At 44.6% G+C, this 19,787-nt stretch overlaps 1 protein-coding gene across 2 annotated transcripts in view; it reads left to right on the forward strand.

The window, feature by feature from the left end:
- Positions 1 to 17,841, forward strand: part of GRIN3B (glutamate ionotropic receptor NMDA type subunit 3B) — a 127,374-nt gene extending 109,533 nt beyond the window's left edge. For both annotated transcript variants that reach the window (XM_069962396.1, XM_069962395.1), the window contains 3 exons: positions 822 to 986; positions 15,537 to 15,604; positions 16,704 to 17,841. In XM_069962396.1, the coding sequence (XP_069818497.1) occupies positions 822 to 986; positions 15,537 to 15,604; positions 16,704 to 17,004 (534 nt within the window). In that variant the 3' untranslated portion in view covers positions 17,005 to 17,841. The remainder of the gene's footprint in view (positions 1 to 821; positions 987 to 15,536; positions 15,605 to 16,703) is intronic.
- Positions 17,842 to 19,787: the final 1,946 nt, after the last annotated feature.

Raw genomic sequence — 19,787 nt, forward strand, 5'->3', positions numbered from 1 at the left:
AATAAAGTTGCCTTTATTTTTTTGTCTAATATAAATTCTGCAGCTTACATAATATGTAATTTCATACAAATAAATAAAAACAATACACCTAACCTAAAGTGGAATTTTTAGTAGCTAACATGGCTAGAAAGTGCTTCTCATCAGAATTCCTGGTGCACCTTTTTTTTTCTATTATATCTAGTCCTTTTCACCCTTTCTGCCAGCTAGACGAAATCCTTTTTGGTAATATGTAGTTGAGGCGCCCAGGGGGTTTTCCCAGCATAGCAAGAGTCCAGGGTTAACCAACATTCATGGACCTTTGGACAGCTAAGCAACATATGCAATAGTCCTGTCTCTGGGGTGTCACACTTTGGGTACCTCACTATTCCCTCTTTTTAAAATTTTGACAATATTTTTGGCATGTAATAAATATGGTAATTAATAGGATAACAATTGGGATACTCTATGTGCATTGTTATAGCTCACTAAATTTTAACCATTTTCCAAATATGTCTCCTCTGTTGTGAATTTATAGATGCTAAATATAGAAGAGAGGGGGCTGCACTTCAAATATTAAATAGTGTAGCTCCTTTTAGTGCTCCTTCCATTATTTGTCCAATTCCCCGCCCAATTGCAGGGAGCTATGCAGAAATTCTGCCTATACAAGAGCAAAAATGAAAGGACTGTGCTCCTTTTCAATGGCCCCATTGCAGCAGCATGGTCTTCCTATATATTGCAACATGACAAAAATGAAATGAATAAGCAAAGCCATATAAAATATGCTATTAGCTATATAAATCAACATTTGTCGTACGTATTGTTCTTGTGCTTGTGTTCTACAGACGCTCCAGATGGGAATTTACCATTTCTCAGGATTATTTGTTCTCCTCTGTATTGGATTTTGTGGCTCACTCCTCACATCTTTAGGAGAAAGGATTGTTTACTATCTGATTCTGCCACGGATCAGGAGAAGGCGTAGATTCAAATACTGGCTTCATACTAGTCAGGTAAGCTTTGATTTCTTGTACAAAAACACAATACAATAATGATTCTTTAAGACAAGAGGTTTTTGGTGGTTTTACCACAGTTGCCGTTAGGGATGGTCAGAATCTTCCGAGGTTCGGGTTCGTATGAACCCGAACGCTCGACATCAGATTCCTGCTGTCTGCCCGCACCGTGCAGCGGGTGGATATAGCGGGAGGACCGCCTGGAAAACTTGGATACAGCCTATGGCTATGGCTGTATCCCAGTTTTCCAGGTGGTCCTCCCGCTGTATCCACCCTTTCCACGGAGCCGCCAGGCAGCGGGAATCATTGCAGAGAGTTTGGGTTTGTAAGAACCCGAACTGAAGCAGGTTCGGACCATCCCTAGTTGCAGTTCATGCAAGTTACGTTGATTTTTTTTTTTTTTTTTAATACTGAAATAGCCTTATAATGTACCCTAAGAATGAAGAAAAGACTAGAGCAAAGTATACATCCTAAATTAAAGGGAAAGGCGGTGCGTGGCAGGATGTACCAGTAGGCAGACTGCATTCACAGGTACATATATATATATATATATATATATATATATATATATATATATATATATGTAGCAATGACTTCAATGACTGAGGTAACATACAAGAAAAAATACCAATTGGCTGTACTCAAGCACTGCCCCAAAAAAACTGTAGAAAGTCCAGCATGTAAAAATAAATAAACTTTATTTTAAAATAATTCACACAGGTATTAAGTATTTTGGGAATACTTGCATCTGTATCTGAGGAAGGGAAAATATTCCTGAAACTTCTTGGGAGCATCCCACATGTACTTGGGCGGGCTCTGTAGCCCAACCACATTGCAGGATGTTCCACAGGTTGTAAACACCATACCCTGGATCACCTAAACCCCGTACCTCAGGGTGATACACACAAAGACCATGGGGCAAAAAGGTGAGCACTGAATCTGTTTACCTGCTCTACTGCATATACCTTTGTCCATGTTGAGCTTTAGAAAGCGGGAGGAGAAGAAGGCTGATATGGCCAATAGACACTCTGGATTCCTGGATAGGAAAGAGATAACATCCGAACCAGAGAGTTAGATCTGAGTGTCATCAGCGTAGAGGTGGTACCTGAAGCTGTGGGATTCTATTATATGTCCCAGGCCAGAGGAACAGATAGAGGAGAGAAGAGGGCCCGAGTACAGAGCCTTGGGAAACACTAACAGTGATGGGACGAGGAAAGGAGGTGGTGTAGGAGTGGGAGACACGGAAAATGCGGTTGGAGAGGTAAGAGGAGATCCAGGAGAGGGCTGAGCAAGTGACACCAAGGGAAGAAAGAATTTGTAAGAGGAGAAAATGGTCAACTGTGTCGAAGTCAGAAGGCAGTTTCTGTGGAGTGGTGGGGGCGGAAGCAGAATTGCAGGGAGTCAAAAAGCGAGTTGAATGAAAAGTGGGAGGATAGTTCATGGTAGATGTGTTATTCCAGGAGTTTTGAGGCAAAGGGGAGATATGAGATGGGGCAGTTAGGGGATAAGGTGGTAGGGTCAAGGGATGGCTTTTTAAGGATGGGTGTGATGGTTGCATGTTTGTATGTAGATGGGAAGACGCCAGAAGTTAGTGATAGATTGAAGAGATGGGTTAGTGCTGGGACAAGTGCTGAGGAGAGGTTGGGGATAAAGTGGGATGGAACGTGGTCAAGTGCACAGGTGGTGAGGTGTGATGTGGAGAGTAGTTTGGACAGATATTCTTCAGTGATCGTGGAGAGGTGAGTTAGTGGGAAAGAGCACTGGAAAGGCATGGGGGGGGCTGAGGGGACTGTAAATGAAGTTTACTCTGATATCACTGATTTTCTGCTTGAAAAATGTGGCAAAGTTCTAAGCAGAGATAAGAGATGTGGGGATTGGCTGTCGAGGCGGAGAAGGGAGTTACCGGTGTTAAGCAGTTGCCTAGGGGTGTGAGATAAGGAAGATATGATGGAAGCAAAATAGTCCTGTTTAGCAGAGGGGAGGGCAGATTTGAAGTCAAGGAGTGCTCACCTGTGTGTCTTAGTTTCCTTCCAGCGTTCTGGACACTCGCCTTAGTTGTTTGGTTAGGGCATCATGTTCTCTTTTTCGTGAGAGGGGTGACTGAGTCAAGAGCTGAGGTAATTGTGCAATTGTAGAAGGTTACAGCTGTGTCACTGACGTTCAGAAAGTATATGGTGGAAAGTGGCACAAGGGAGTCAGAGAGTGTTCGAATGTTTCTAAGGTTCCTGCAAGGGTGGGCAAGGTTCTGGACTGGAGGGGGGGGAAATGAGGAGAAGAGAATGTTAAGAGGTTGTGCTCAGAGATGTAGAGAGGTGTTTTGGTAAGTAGTGATGATAGAAAAGTAAAATGTTTGAGTTCGAATCGAACCTCGAACAGTAGTGGCGTTCAGTTCGAGGTTCGACTCGAACTTGAACCTCATTAAAGTCAATGGGAGATGTCCGGGTTAACTTTTATAATGAATACAGGTGAGGAGAAGCTGGAATTACAATCCAGAAGAGTAAACTGGATACATGAAACAACTTAGTGAAAAAAATTTGGCTCTAAGAATGACAGAAAAAAAAAATAAGATGGTAAGATACTTCATTCCTTTCAATGGATAGTAGAGTTGAGGTAGTAAGGTAGTGATGTAGCAGAGTTGAGGTAGTAAGGTAGTGGTGTAGCAGAGTTGAGTCGGCAGTGATGTAGCAGAGTTGAGATAGTGACAGCAGAGTTGAGGTATTAAGGTAGTGATGTAGCAGAGTTGAGGTAGTAAGGTAGTGGTGTAGCAGAGTTGAGTCGGCAGTGATGTAGCAGAGTTGAGTCTGCAGTGATGTAGCAGAGTTGAGGCGGCAGTGACGTAGCAGAGTTGAGGCAGTAGTGAGTTGTAGGTCACTCAGCTTTTCTAGCATGTTGTATAGTAGTCAGTATAATGGAGGTCGCTCAGCTTTCCCAGCATCTTGTATAATGGAGGTCACCCAGCTTTCCCAGCATCTTGTATAGTAGGCAGTACAATGGAGGTCACCCAGCATTTCTAACATCTTGTATAGTAGTCAGTATTATGGCGGTCACCCATCTTTCCTAGCATCTTGTATAATGGCAGTCACCCAGCTTTGCTAGCATCTTGTATGGTAGTCAGTATATGGAGGTCACCCAGCTTTCCTAGCGTCTTGTATAGTAGTCAGTATAATGGCAGTCACCCAGCTTTTCTAGCATCTTGTATAGTAGGCAGTATAATGGCGGTCACTCAGCTTTCCTAGCATCTTGTATAATGGCAGTCACCCAGCTTTGCTAGCATTTTGTATAGTAGTCAGTATAATGGCGGTCACCCAGATTTCCTAGCATCTTGTATAGTAGCATAATGGCGGTCACCCAGCTTTCCTAGCATCATGTATAGTAGTCAGTATAATGGCGGTCACACAGCATTCCTAGCATCTTGTATAGTAGGCAGTATAATGGAGGTCACCCAGCTTTCCTAGCATCTTTTATAGTAGTGAGCATAATGGCGGTCACCCAGCTTTGCTAGTATCGTGTAAAGAAGTCAGTATAATGGTGGTAACCCAGATTTCCTAGCATCCAGTATAGTAGTCACTAAGCTTTCCTAGCATCTTGTATAATGGCAGTCACCCAGATTTGCTAGCATCTTGTATAGTAGGAAGTACAATAGTGGTCACCCAGCTTTCCTAGCATCTTGTATAGTAGTCAGTATAATGGCGGTCACCATCTTTTATAGCATCTTGTATAGTAGTCAGTATAATGGAGGTCACCCAGCTTTCCAGCATCTTTTATAGTAGTCAGTATAATGGAGGTAACCCAGCTTTGATATTGGAAAGATGGAAGCTATGGGTGGGCTATGTATTAAAGTGACTGTACCACCAGGCCCAGGCTGAAGCACTGGAGGCGGGCCGACCCACCCTTAGTAGGAGGAAACCCTAGCCCCTCTATGATAGGTTTCCATTGATTCTAATGGAGTCACGTCATGGAGGGGCTGGGGTTTCTTCCCGCTAAGGGTGGGTCAGCCCACCTCCAGTGCTTCAGCCTGGGCCTGGTGGTACAGTCACTTTAATGCAAAAAAATGATTTTTGAGGGGATACCCCTGTGAAAATGACACTTTTTGCCATTGAGAAAGATTTAGCAACAGAGAGAACTCTATTTCCTGGATATATATCTGTAAGACAATAATACACGGTATATATATATATATATATATATATATATATATATATATATATATGACAATAATACACGGTATATATATATATATCTATATGACAATAACACACAGTATATTTGAACGGTATTTCACCCCCAAAACTGACAAAAATTAACTTTTAACTAAGCATCTCCTATGTATGATTGATTGATGCGTATGACAGATGGGAAGATGTTTTTTATACTATTATTCAGCAATAAAAGCTGACAAAAATGGACTTTTGGGCACTGAGTGTGACACTTTTATATGCTCTGCACTGATTGGCTGGCAAAAAGGCGCTTGAACTTGAACGCTAACTTGAACAAACAGTAAAAGGTTCAAAAAAATCGAGATTTTCGACTCGCACTTAACTTTTCTCGAACAATTCGATCAACACTATTGGTGAGGTCAGATATGGGACAGAGGTGGGAAAAGATAAAGTCAAGTGTGTGACCCTTTTTGTGAGTGGCCATAGAGGACCATTGTGTTGAGGCCGAGGGAGGAGGCTAGTGATAGGAGTTTAGAATTGGATGTGTCGATGGGGATGTTGAAGTCGCCCATGATGATGGTGGGAATATCTGTTGAGAGGAAGTGCAAAATCCAAGTGTTGGATGGTCAAGGAAGGTGGTTGCGGAGCCTGGTGGTCGGTAGATGATGGCCACTTGGAGGTTAGAGGGGGAATGGATACGGATAGAGTATACTTCAAAGGAGGTGAGGGTGAGGGCAGGGAGAGGAGAGGTTGGGGTAAAGGAGCAGTTGTCCATTAGCAGCAGGCCAACCCAGCACCCTGTTTATTGGGTGTGAGTAAACTGGAGCCCACGATAGGAAAGTACAGCAGGGGAGTGATGCCTATCTGGTCTGAAAGGGTTATTGTTAGCATGTCACATAGATCTATAGACCAATGAGCATGTTTTCTTCTTTTGTCCTACCATTTCTCTCTTTACTTTTTCTATATGCACTCTTCACCCATACACAGCACACCTTACAGGGGCTGTAAATAGGAAGTCACATGGGTAGAGAAAGTGTAGAGGTCTTTTGGCACTAGTAGAGATGAGCAAACATCTATCGAACTCAAACCTTGTCAAACCTTCCGCATTTGATTCCCAATGCCTTCCCGGTCCGTGGGGAATGAGGAGACAGCCCTAGGTAATAGGCTGAATCATGGAATTCCAGGTGGTACCCAGGCTGTCTCTTTCCCCACGGACCGGAAAGGCATCGGGAAGCAAATGCGGAAAGTTCAACAAGGTTTGAGTTCGATAGAACCTAAGATTTTCCAAATGTTCTATCATCTCTAGTCACTAGACTCTGAAGAGGAAGGTCACAAGCAAGAACACTCCCTACAGCGGACCAGTTTGGCTCTGGCCCTCTGCCAGGTTCCTAGTCTCAGTGTGCAGCCTAGGTACCTGAAGCTAACAGATTCTTCTTCAGTAACGCTACTCCGCACTATGCATTGTTAAACCCTTCACTAGAGAGGACTAGTCAGAAATCATCTCAACCCATGCTGTGGACAAGGAGAGTCACAGTACAGGACAGTATCCACCAAGCAGAAGGCTAGGAACTGATGCGGATAGAGCAAAGTTGCTAGAAGCCTATGAACTCTATCTCACAGCGTGGGTGTAGACAGGGAACCCTTAGCATTCCGCTCATCCCAGGTAACAAGGTCTGGGGCTTGTGTCATCCACTAGGACGGGTCCCCCGACACTGGTAGGGCAATAGGTGGTGCGAAGACCCAAGAGTCAAACAACAGGCACAAGTATTCTCTCTTTCTTCACAAGTATTCTTCTCCCTCATCCTCCAACATCCTGGGCAGAGCACAGTACTACTTGAATTGGGACGCTCACGACATCCTCCTCTCTACTCTGATTCTCTATTCTCAGCACGCTACTCAGTCCACACGACTGTACTGCTTCTATTCGCTCACTGCAGATCTGGATCCTAACTCATCAAGTGTCTTATTGAGTGTGAAGTTCTATGTCAATAAAAAGCTGTATGACCTGCTGCACCAAAGTGTTCTCCAAGTAAAGCAGATCTTATTTATGATAAAGAGACTCTGGGGTTACTCACTCCGCACCAACACAGTACACATACATTTCTTGGGTGGCAGTGCCGATAGTCCGGGTGGGTAACTACTCCACTCCTGACCACCGTGGCAACAACCCAAGAGACCCCGCAACAACCTGGCAGGTCACTGACCACAGGTGAACAAGGTATAACCAGCCCTCTAAACTAAAAGCAGGTGTGCCACCATACCTGTGTGCACTGGCGTCACAAGATAACATCTCTGGGCCCAGCTATATCTTGGCCAACCACCACGGGAGTGGCGTCACGCTTTACCATCTGGCAAGTGACCGGTCGGCCGTGGGCACCAAATATATAGCTATCACAACGACATCTTGTGGCAAAGCTCTGGTACTGCTACATTACCACTTACACATAAAAGTACAGGCTTTTGCGAAGGGTTTAACCAATAGCAGCACCCGTGGTGGGACACCACATTACCTTAATGAACAAATCCTATTATTCAAAGGCCAATTTTAGCAATAATAGTAGTAGGGACAGACAATGCAGCTACAATGAATATTACCACCACATAGTATCTAAACACTATCACCATAGAATTAACAACTACCACACAAAAACGAATACACTCCCCCCCCATACCGTAACTAATATAGTGATATTAGCTGTACACAGGATCTGCAGATAAAATTAGTGCAGTTACTTCCAGTGACTCACCGACAAGTATTTCTCTTTTTTCTTTTCTTACAATCCAGCACAGACCAACATAAATATTTGACATTTCTTTTGGCCATGAATATTCTCTGCAGAATCTGAGAATCAGAAAAACATCTTAAATTCCTTGCTCTTTCAGCACCCTTCCCCACCCCCAAACTTAAATGGTAATAATGCTCCCTTGGTGTCCCTTACAGAAGTTAGTCTTCCCTTTATGCACCCCCAAAATGGTAATAGTGTCCCCTTTATGTCCCACAAACAGTAATATGCCCCCCTTGTACACCCTTAACCCCTTAAGGACTGTGCATTAAATGGCCTTAAGGACCGAGGCAAATTTTATGAATATGACCTGTGTCACTTTATTCATTGATAACTTAGGAACGCTTTTACGTATCCTGCTGATTCTGAGATTGTTTTCTCGAGATTGTACTTTACATTTCTGGTACATTGGAGTCGATATGTACAAAGAATTTTTATGAGAAAAAAAACAAAATAATGTGAAAAATTGCATTTTTCCAACTTTGAAACTTTTCTGCTTGAACAGAAAATGTTTTTTTTATATATTAAATAGCATTAGCAACATGTCTACTTTATGTTGGGGGCATTTATTAAACTTTAGGAAGCTTAAAACTTTAACAGCAATTTTCCTGATTTTCACAAAAATTTCAAAATCAGATTTTTTTAGGGACCTGTTCAAGTTTAACCCCTTAGCGACCCATGACGTATCTGATACGTCATGGTGCCGCAGGGGGTGTTCAGAGCGGGGTCCCGCCCGGACCCTGCTCTGAACGGCACCGATCCCGGCTGCAATCTGCAGCCGGGCAGTGCCTCTATTAGCCGGCGCGGGTCCCGTTGCCGCGCCAGCTAATTAAGCCCTTCAATGCAGCTGTCAAACCTGACAGCTGCATTGAAGTGCTTTATGCACACTATCCCTGGTGTCTAGTAGCACGGATCTCCCCCCCGCGATGCGATCGCGGGGGGGAGATCCGCTCTTCTGCCCGTGCCGGGCCTCAGCGTCGGAATGACGCTGATCCCGGCTCGGCAATAGATTGCTATGGCCTGCAGCAGGCCATAGCAATCTATGACCGATCTAATGGATCTTTGCTGTGTATATACACAGCATTGATCTCTATGAGAGATCAGTGCTATGTATATACAAGCCCCCCAGGGGGGCTTCTAGTGTATGTAAAAAAAAAAGTAAAAAAGTGTTTTTATTAATAAAAAATCCCCTCCCCTAATAAAAGTCCAAATCACCCCCCTTTTCCCATTTTATAAATATAAATTAATAAATTAATTAATAAACATATTTAGTATCACCGCACACGTAATCGCCCGAACTATTAATTAATCACATTCCTGATCTCGCACGGTAAACGGCGTAAGCGCAAAAAAATCCCAAAGTGCAAAATTGCGCATTTTTGGTCGCATCAAATCCAGAAAAAATGTAATAAAAAGCGATCAAAAAGTCGTATATGCGCAATCAAGGTACCGGTAGAAAGAACGCATCATGGCGCAAAAACTGACACCTCACACAGCCCCATAGACCAAAGGATAAAAGCGCTATAAGCCTGGGAATGGAGCGATTTTAAGTGACATATATTTGTTAACAATGGTTTGAATTTTTTACAGGCCATCCGATACAATATAAGTTATACATGTTATATATCATAGTAATCGTAACGACTTGAGGAACATGCATAACAAGTCAGTTTTACCATAGGGCGAACGGCGTAAATGCAAAACTCCCCGAAATCAAAACAAATTCGTTTTTTTTTTCAATTTGACAGCGCAAATGATTTTTTTCCGGTTTCACAACATATTTTATGGAAAAATTTTGCCTGTAATTGCAAAGTACAATTGGTTTCGCAAAAAATAAGCGCTCATATAAGTCTCTAGGTGAAAAAATGCAAGCGCTATGGACTTTTAAACATAAAATGGAAAAAGCAAAAGCGCAAAAACGAAAATTGGCTTTGACCTTAAGGGGTTAAAGTGTGTTTTAGGGGACTATATGTTAGAAAGCCCCACAAAGCACCCCATTTCAGAAACTGCACCCCCCCCCCCCAAACTATGCAAAAACATATCCAAAAAGTTTTTTTACCCTTTAAGTGAGTCACAGAAATAAAAGCTAAGTGTGTGTAAGATCATTGAAAAATTTTATTTTCTCTGCAGAGATTTTATTGTAATCGAATATCTTTTATAATTATAAACCTATTACCAGAGAAATGCACCCCAATATTTATTGCCCAGTGTCTGAAGTTTATGGAAATACCCCACATGTGGCTCTATTGCGCTATTTGATGCAACCACAAGCCTCAGATACAAAGGAGTGCCTAGTGAATTTCAACGCCTCCGTTATACTTGGTCATTTTTGACTGTACCACTTCATGTTGGCAGAGGCTCTGGGGTACCAAAACAAAAAAAAAACACCTCTAAAGATACACCATTTACAAAACTACACCCCTCGAGGAATGTAACAAGGGGTGCGGTGAGCATTTGGACCCCACAGGTGCTTCACAGATTTTCAGAACAATATGGCGTAAAAAAAGAAAAATACATTTTTTAAAACTAAAATGTTATTCTAGCCTTCAATTCAGGGGCGGAACTACCGCTGCGGCTGCTACGGAGCCCCTAACATCAGGGGGCCGTGGCCCCCCGAAGATGACCGCCTGCAACACCTGGCGGCCGAACGGTCCTCCCGGGTGTTCAGTGTTCTGACCGACAGCGCGAGAAGCCATAGGCTTCCCGCCCTGTCAATCATTCTTGTGACCGCAAGCAAGCGTTCTGCTTGCGATCACAAGAGTGTCCCGCCCGATGAGCAGCCCTCTGGTAAAGTCCTGGCAGCGGAAGTCCCAGCAGCCGCGGCGCACACTGAGTGCTCAGCGATGACGCTGCCCAGACTTTACCAGAGGGCTGCTCATCGGGCGGAGGCAGAGAGAAGAGGAGACCGGCGACCGACGACCGACGGGGGAGCGTGTGGTTAGGTGAGTTATGTGTTTGTTTGTTTTTTTAATCAGAGGGGCAACACTGGAGGCTATGTGGGGACTAGGGGTGCACAATACTGGGGGCTATGTGGGGACTAGGGGTGCACAATACTGGGGGCTATGTGAGGAAGGGGATGCACAATACTGGGGGCTATATGGGGGGATGAACAATACTGGGGGCTATGTGGGGAAGGGAATGCACAATACTGGGGGCTATGTGGGGATGGGGATGCACAATACTGGGGACTATATGGGGGTTAAGGATGGACAACACGGGGCTATATGGGGGCTAAGGATGGACGACACTGGGGGCTATATGGGGGATGCACAATACTGGGGGCTATATGGGGTATGCACAATACTGGGGGCTATATGGGGGATGCACAATACTGGGGCTATATAGGGGGATGCACAATACTGGGGGCTATATGGGGGAATGCACAATACTGGGGGCTATATGGGGGATGGGGATGCACAATACTGGGGGCTATGTGGGGAAGGGGATGCACAATACTGGGGGCTATGTAGGGACTGGGGATGGGATGCACAATATTGGGGGCTATATGGGGGCTAAGGATGGACAACACTGGGGGCTATATGGGGGCTAAGGATGGACAACACTGGGGGCTATATGGGGGATGCACAATACTGGGGGCTATATGTGGGATGCACAATAATGGGGGCTATATAGGGGGATGCACAATACTGGGGGCTATATGGGGATGGGGATGCACAATACTAGGGGCTATATGGGGGATGCACAATACTGGGGGCTATATGGGGGGATGCACAATACTGGGGGCTATATGGGGGCTGAGGATGCACAACACTGGGGGCTATATGGGGGCTGGGGTTGCACAATACTGGGGGCTATATGGGGGGATGCACAATACTGGGGGCTATATGGGGGGATGCACAATACTGGGGGCTATATGGGGGATGGGGATGCACAAATGGGGGCTATATGGGGCATGGGAATGCACAACACTGGGGGCTACCTATAGGGGAGATGCACAACACTGGGGGCTACCTATAGGGGACATGCACAACACTGGGGGCTACCTATATGGGGGATGGACAACACTGGGCACTACCTATATGCGGGGCGGGGATGGACAACACTGGGGGCTACCTATATGCGGGACGGGGATGGACAACACTGGGGGCTACCTTTATGGGGAATGTGGGCCATCTAAAAGCGGAACTACACAAAGGGGCCATCTAAGAAGGGGACTAGGGGGCATCTATAAAAGGAACTACACTGGGGGTGGACTACACAGAGGGGTCACAGGGGGTAGGGGTAGGGAACCTTGGCTCTCCAGCTATTGCAAAACTACAGCTTTATTTTTGACTGTCCACACATGATGGGAGTTGTAGTTTTGCAGAAGCTGGAGAGCCGAGATTCCCTATCCCTGATATAGGTGATGCACAGAGCGTGTCATCTACTATAAATGGATTACACAGAGGGGGATCTCTACTATAGTAGATGCACATGGGGCCATCTATATGGAGGACTGAACAAGGGGCAATCTATAAGCTGCCTACACAGAGCCTAATTTTTCTATTTGGCAGATTCTGTGGATTTGTGGCTCGGAGAAGTTCTTATAATGGTCCAGGAAATATGGAGAAGAAAATGAAAAGGAAACAACTATAATGAGAGAAGGCGTCCCCTGTGAGTCACTTAATATAACTTCAGTGTAATTTATATGGTGTACAGAACCTGTGTAGAGCTGGGTGTGTTGATGGCATAGTGGTTGGTCGAGGAGGGGGGGGGCCCAATCAAAAGTGTGCTATGGGGCCCAGCCATTTCTAGTTACGCCCCTGCTTCAATTTTAAATTTTTACACAGGGATAAAAAAAAAAAAAACACACAAAACGTGCAGTGCAGTTTCTCCTAAGTACGGAAATACCCCACATGTGGACGAGCCTCCAAAGGGAAGGAGCGCCAATTGGTGTTTGGAAGCTGGATTCCACTAAAATGGATTTCAAGGGCCATGTCGCATTTATAAAGCCCCCATACAGCCAAAACAGTGGAACCCCCCCCCCAAGTGACCCCATTGCGGAAACTATACCCCTCAAGGAATCTAACAAGGGGTGCAGTGAACATATGGACTCCACTGGTGACAAATCTGGAACAATGTGACGTGAAAATGAAAATTTTTATTTTTTCACTTTCACAGCACAAATGTGCCCATCATCAAGGGTCCATATCCTCACTGCACCCCTTGATAGATTCACTGAGGGGTGTTGTTTGCACTTGTGGGGGGTTTCTACTGTTTTGGCAGCACTGGGGCTTTGTAAATGCGACATTGGCATTCATCATAAATTCTATCCAAATCCAGCCTCCAAAATTCAAATGGCGCTCTTTTACTTTAGAGGCTTGCAATGCGTCCACATGGCGCTTTATGTCCACATGTGGGGAAATTGTTCTACACATTTTGTGTGTTTTTTCTCTTTTAACTCTTTGTTAAAATGAAAAATTCAAGGCTAGACCAACATTATAGTGTAAAAAATGTAATATTTCATTTTCACGCCACATTGTTTCACATTTGTGCCTGTCACCAGTGGGGTCCATATGCTCACTATACCCCTTGTTACATTCCTTGAGGGGTGTAATATCCATAATGGGGCTACTTGTGGGGGGTTTTAACTGTCTTGGCAACACAGGGGCCTTTTAAATGCAACATGGCCCTCAAAATCAATTCCAGCCAAATCCGCCCTCCAAAAGCCAAATGGCGCTCCTTCTCTTTGGAGGCTCATTTGCGGCCGCATGGCGCTTTATGTCCACATGTGGGGTTTTTCCGTACTCAGGAGAAATGGCTCTAGCCATTTTGTGTTTTTGTTTTTTTTTATCTTTTAACACCTTGTGAAAATTAAAAAATCAAGAAAAGATCAATGATTTAGTGTAAAAATTAAAACTTTTTTACACTAAATGTTGGTCTAGCCCTGCTTAAAAGAGAAAATAAATGCAAAACATGTAGGGTTATTTCCCCTGGTGATGGGCACATATCTAGAACATGTGCTATGAAAATAAAAAATAAAATTTTTTATATTTTCACGCCACAAATGTGCCCATCACTAAGGGGTCCATATCCCCACTGCACCCCTTGTTAGATTCCTTATGGGGTGTAGTCTCCAGAATGACTTGTGGGGGTTTCCACTGTCCTTGCAGCACAGGGGCTTTGTAAATGCAATGTTATGCCAATTAGTTTATCAGGTTGAAAAGGACAGGAGTCCATTAAATTCAACCTGTCTTGATCCAGAGGAAGGCAAAAAACCCTCATGAGACAGACGACAGTAGCCTCATCACAGGTAAAAAAAAATTCCTTCCCAACTCCAAAATGGCAATCAGAATAATCCCTGGATCAATGTGACCCCTTGCACCCATAGGTGAAATAGGAATGAGGGAAAGAATTTAGAAAATTTTGAACTCCAATGCTGTATGGTACACCTTGAAGCAATCCTTTATGCAGAGGCCGAGATGATCAGGACAGGTGTCACACTGGAAAACGGTGTCCTTCCTGATCCTCCTATTTTGGCACACCTTGTACTTCTTCTGGGATCTCCCGTTTTCCAGTGTGGGGGACGTCACCTCGAAAATGTTGCCCTGGTACAATACGGGGTCCTTCATATCAAGAATCGCTGACACTGTTGGAAAAAGGTGGTAACCTTTATCCAGCCGTGGGAAGATCAGACAATCGTTGTTTGTGTAACGATCGGATAAACCGCAGGTGTAAATGTACGCCTGCTTGCGTTAAGGCACGGAGTGCATACATCTACGCTCGTGGTCATTAAGGGGTTAAACCAAAGTAGCGTCGCCCTTTTTACCCCTAAAACAATAATATTGCTACCTTTATGACTCCAAAATTGAGTACTAATAGGTGCCCAATACAATTCAAGAACTCTCTATGTGACTTCACACCACAATATGGTACACTTTGTGTCCATACACCATAAGGTTATGTTCACACAATGTAAGTGGTGTATTAATCGGCAACAACAGCCTATATGTAGTGCAGTTAGAGGGAATCCCAGCAGAAGTGTATACACAAAGTATACACTCCGTCCGGGATCGCTAGCGGCGCCGCAAAAAACTGACATGTCGCAGAGAACCTGTCAGTGCACACAATGGAGTGTGTGCAGCGGGGAATTCGGAATTCGAATTCATTAGTAGTGAAGATCATCCAGCCGGTATTGCAGTATCGGCCAGGATGATCATCAGTAACACTGGCTGCTCTGTGACCCGTCCGGGTCAAAGAACGGCCGGTGTTTTACTACATGTGAACAAGGCCTAAGTTTGTATAACTACCTTGGCCCAGACCATTATAAAGACTTCTGCTAACCTTCCTGCTATTGTCTCCAATGCTCCCACAAAGTAATAGTGGTTACCGCACACAATTGTGTCTACCACAACATAAAAATGCTTTCATTCAATCCTCAAAGAGTAATACTGTCTTTGTTCCCATCCAAAGTAATACTGTCATCTTTGTGGCCCTTAAAGTAACGCTGCCGTAAAAGTGATGCTGCTCTTTCTTTGCCAACAAAAGGGATGTTGCCTCCTTTGTGCCCCCACAAAGTGATGCTGTTCTCTTTTTGCCTTTAAAAAGTTATGCTGCCCTCTGTGCAGTTAAACTTTCTGTGTAGTGATGCCTATGTTTATTATTTACAGAAAATACATCGGGCTTTGAACATGGCAAGTGAGGACCAAGACGTAAAGCTCCCAAAACCTGATAAACGGTAAGTCTACTGTTTGCTATAATAAATCAGCACATAAAAAGGTCTAGTATCACACGCTGCATCCAGGCCTGTATTTAGAGTTTAGAGTGAGACACCACACGCTGACCTGCTCCTTTCCTGGATTCATCTGTGTCTGTGACAAATCCCTCCATTTATACAGCTCCCAGGGTATGCTGGGAGTTGTAGTCTCTGAGAGGACAACCCTGTAACAAATCACTGTGTGCAGAGGCTCCTGGTGGCTGCAATCTGTGGGTGACAACCATCAGCCCCGAAGCTCCAGCAATACATCTGTCTAAACTGTACTACAACTCCCAGCATATCCTGAGGGCTGCAGACTGTCAGTAAATGCTGGGAGTTGTAGTGCCTGCAGCTGTTGTAGTTGGCTCCTATACACTGAATGCTTTGTGGCATATAAGAATACATAGATCTGTGGGGGCTCAGTGTAGGGAAGTGACCCCAGAACATCACTAATAGGGGATATAACAAAAACATCTACCCCTATCCCCTATTAGTGCTGCTCTGGGGTCACTTCCCTACACTGAGCCCCCACAGATCTATGTATTCTGATCTCCCACAAAGCATCCAGTGTATTATGCACCTAGGACCCAACTACAACAGCTGCAGGCACTACAACTCCCAGCATGTACTGACAGTCTGCAGCCCTCAGGATATGCTGGGAGTTGTAGTGCCTGCAGCTGTTGTAGTTGGGTCCTAGTTTAAAAGTTTGCGCTAGTGTACTGTAGTGACCCCGGGGCTGTGTCAGTACACTGCGCCAGATTCTTTTTTCTCCATCTGGCGCAGCCATCATGAAGACTTCTCCGACCACAATTCATCAGGTGGGCAGCTGGAGTGACGGGGAGGGGGAGCAGCTAGGGGCAGGAGGGCAGCTGGGGTTGACTGGGGCAGGTGACTGAAGCAGCTGGGGTGATGGGGAGAAGGAGCAGCTGGGGGGGGGTGGCAGGGGGGAATCCAGGCTGGCTGGAATCACTTAGAGGTGTGCGCCTCTTAGTGAATTTCTTAGCGGGGCCTTGATAATCCCCCCCCCTTTGAATTCCGCTGTACATCTGCTAACATTAATAAAAATGTTTCTACTCTTCAGCTGCAACCTCCAGAAAGAATCAGCTGCAGAACCCCAGTCTGTCTGGAATAACCTGCGTCGGGTTCCAGTTCGCCTAGAGAAAAGGGTACATTTTAATTTAGAGACTATAAATACCAAGGATTATTCATGTGAAAATGGTCAACCATGCAACCCTAAGGAGCAGGAACTGAAAGAACTGGAGGTAAAAATAGAAGATATGAAGGATCAGTTGAGAGCTGCACTGGTGAGAAAAAGTGAGCTAATGGTCATTCTACAACCTCCATGCAACCACACGCAGCCAAAGACAGATGGAAACAGATGATACACAGACTTCTTAGCTCACATACATGGTCTAGTCAAATGCTCTGTCACAGAGCTTACAGTCTAATTACTCAGTTCTTCCAGCAAGGAGTTGCAGGCAGTTCATTACTAATGGATTGTTGCATAAGGCACAATAACTTAATCTTCAAATATACTTACACCCTAACAACATTGTGCAAACAGGTGCAAGCAAATAGATGAACACCATGCAAGCAATTTACTATAAAAATCATATTATCTTCTGTTTCTGGAATGAAAAATGTGTCTTGTTTACTGTATAACACTGGTCCTTTCTTAATTGTTAGAAAGCAGACATAGGTTCATAAGCATAATGGCACAAACTTAGGAAAGCATCGTACAGTTCTAACCTCCTGTCAAGTCATTCTTTGTCATTTTGAGATTTTCTTTTACGCCTTATAAATACAGGTGTTTTGAATGCACTAGATCCCTACAGGCATATTAATCATATACAGAAGATCTTTGATGCAACCAAATACATAGTTATTAATAGGTAATATAGACAGATTTTTCAATTATGATGTTAGTCATTATAGACACTTTAACATGGGTGCTCAGTGGAAGGCCATCAGCAAGCCAAACAATTCTGTGATCAGAAACCACAATGCTCCGTTTGTGAATCAATGTGTTATTAGAAGAGTTTTAATGTTAGTAGAACATACGCATTTAGGCTATGTTCACACTATGTAAGTTTCCGTCCGTAGCGCGTTCCGTGAATAAGCGGCCGGAGACTTACGTAGTTTGCGTATAATGGAAAGTATACGAAGTACGGCTGCACAGTTCACACTACGTACGAACTTACACCCGGATTGTACGTGGCAGCGCAAAAAATGAACCAGACCATTGTTTGCGGACAAAAATGCTGTAACTTACGCCCGTAGCGTTACATGCGGTCCCGTACGTAGTGGTGATTTCTTCATTTTTGCAGCTTTTTGTGCCGATCCAAAAGGTTCTGTGGGGTGTCCGGGGCTAGGCGAAGATTTCCAAGTAAAAGACCGCTGTCTGATCGCTACGTAGGGCGCTCGGGAAGCGTAAGTAGACTTCGGGCGTAAGTTCGCGGTCCGTACGTAGCCGGCCGCAAGTAGCGTAAATCTCTGGCCGGAGTTTACCGCGTATATGTCCGGCCGCGAAAATATGCGGCCGGACATATACGCAGTGTGAACATAGCCTTAGGCTGCATTCACACTACGTATATTTCAATCAGTATTGTGGTCCTCATATTGCAACCAAAACTAGGAGTGGATTAAAAACACAGAAAGGCTCTGTTCACACAATGTTGAAATTGAGTGGATGGCTGCCATTTAATGGCAAATATTTGCTGCTATTTTAAAACAACAGCTGTTATATTGAAATAATGGCAGTTATTTACTGTTATATGGCAGCCATCCACTAAATTTCAACATTGTGTGAACAGATCCTTTCTGTGTTTAATCCACTCCTGGTTTTGGTTGCAATATGATTAACACAATACTGACTAAAATATATGTAGTGTGAACCCAGCCTTAGTCATGAATAAAACAAAAAAAACTCCTAAATCATAGTAAAGATGTTAAGTTTTTGAACATTTTGTTCATAGTACTGTATTTAATAAGTTGTCTGTACAGGTTATTATGTTTGCATAATACAGGACAAAAACTCACTAATATGTGCAGCTAGAATAGTGTGGTGCAGCCCAATGGAGGACTGGTTACTTGCCAGATGGTATTGTGTACTGTAGTGGTTGGTCAGAATATAGCTCAGCCAGATGGTAGGTTGTCGTGACGCCAGTGCCAGTTGGACACACAGGTGTGGGGGCGCACCTGCTTTTATTTTAAGGTGGCTGGCTATACCCTTTCCCTTGTGGTCGGTGACCTGTCGGGCTGTGAGGGGGTCCCTTGGGTACTCATCACGGTGGTCCGGAGTGGAGTTGTGACCCACCCGGACTATCGGTCATCTCCCCTTTCTGTGGGTGGTGGTACCCAAGGAAGGTGTAACTACTGTGTAGGTGCCATAACAATAATCACTGAGTCCTGTTACCATAAATAAAATCTTCTTTAGGGTGCCTTCACATGTAATGGATCTGCAGCAGATTTCTTACTGCAAATTCGCAGCGAGATCCGCTGCGGATCCCTACCCTATACACACTATGGGCAGACAAACAGGGATGGACATCTCGCTGTGAGTATGTCTGCAGCCCGCAATGTTAACCCAGAGTGTGTACTTCATCTGCTCCCCGCTCCAGCTTGCTTCGGGGCTCCTGACATCTTCACGTCCTGCTCAGCCAATCAGTGCGCTGCGGCGGGGCAGAGCACTGATTGACTGAGTGGGACGTACTGGGAACTCCCGAAGCAAGCCGGAGCGTGGAGAAGGTGATGTATACGCTCCGCTGGCAGAGGGGTTAACGGGGCGGGCTGCAGACATACTCACAGTGGGATGTCCATCCCGCTGCGAGTTTGTCTGCCCATAGAGTGTACAGGGCAGGTATCCGCAGCGGATCTCGCTGCAAATTCACTTTGAGAAATCCACTGCGGATCTGTTACGTGTGAAGGCACCCTTACTTTGGGAATACTTAATACAGTAACATATATTAGATTTCTGACTTGACTAGACACAATCTGCGTAAAGAGCTTTTGGAGCAGAAGAGCTGTGCTGAGAAGTAGAATGAGTTTAGAGCAGTAGAGAGGAGTTTGTGCTGAGATATCAGAGTAGTAGAGAGGAGTTTGTGCTGAGAGTCCCAACCCAGAGTAGAAGTGTGCTCTGCCGGAACTTTAGAAAAAGAAGCAGAAT

Source organism: Dendropsophus ebraccatus, chromosome 3 (genome assembly GCF_027789765.1).
Source record: "Dendropsophus ebraccatus isolate aDenEbr1 chromosome 3, aDenEbr1.pat, whole genome shotgun sequence".
Lineage (NCBI taxonomy): Eukaryota > Metazoa > Chordata > Amphibia > Anura > Hylidae > Dendropsophus > Dendropsophus ebraccatus.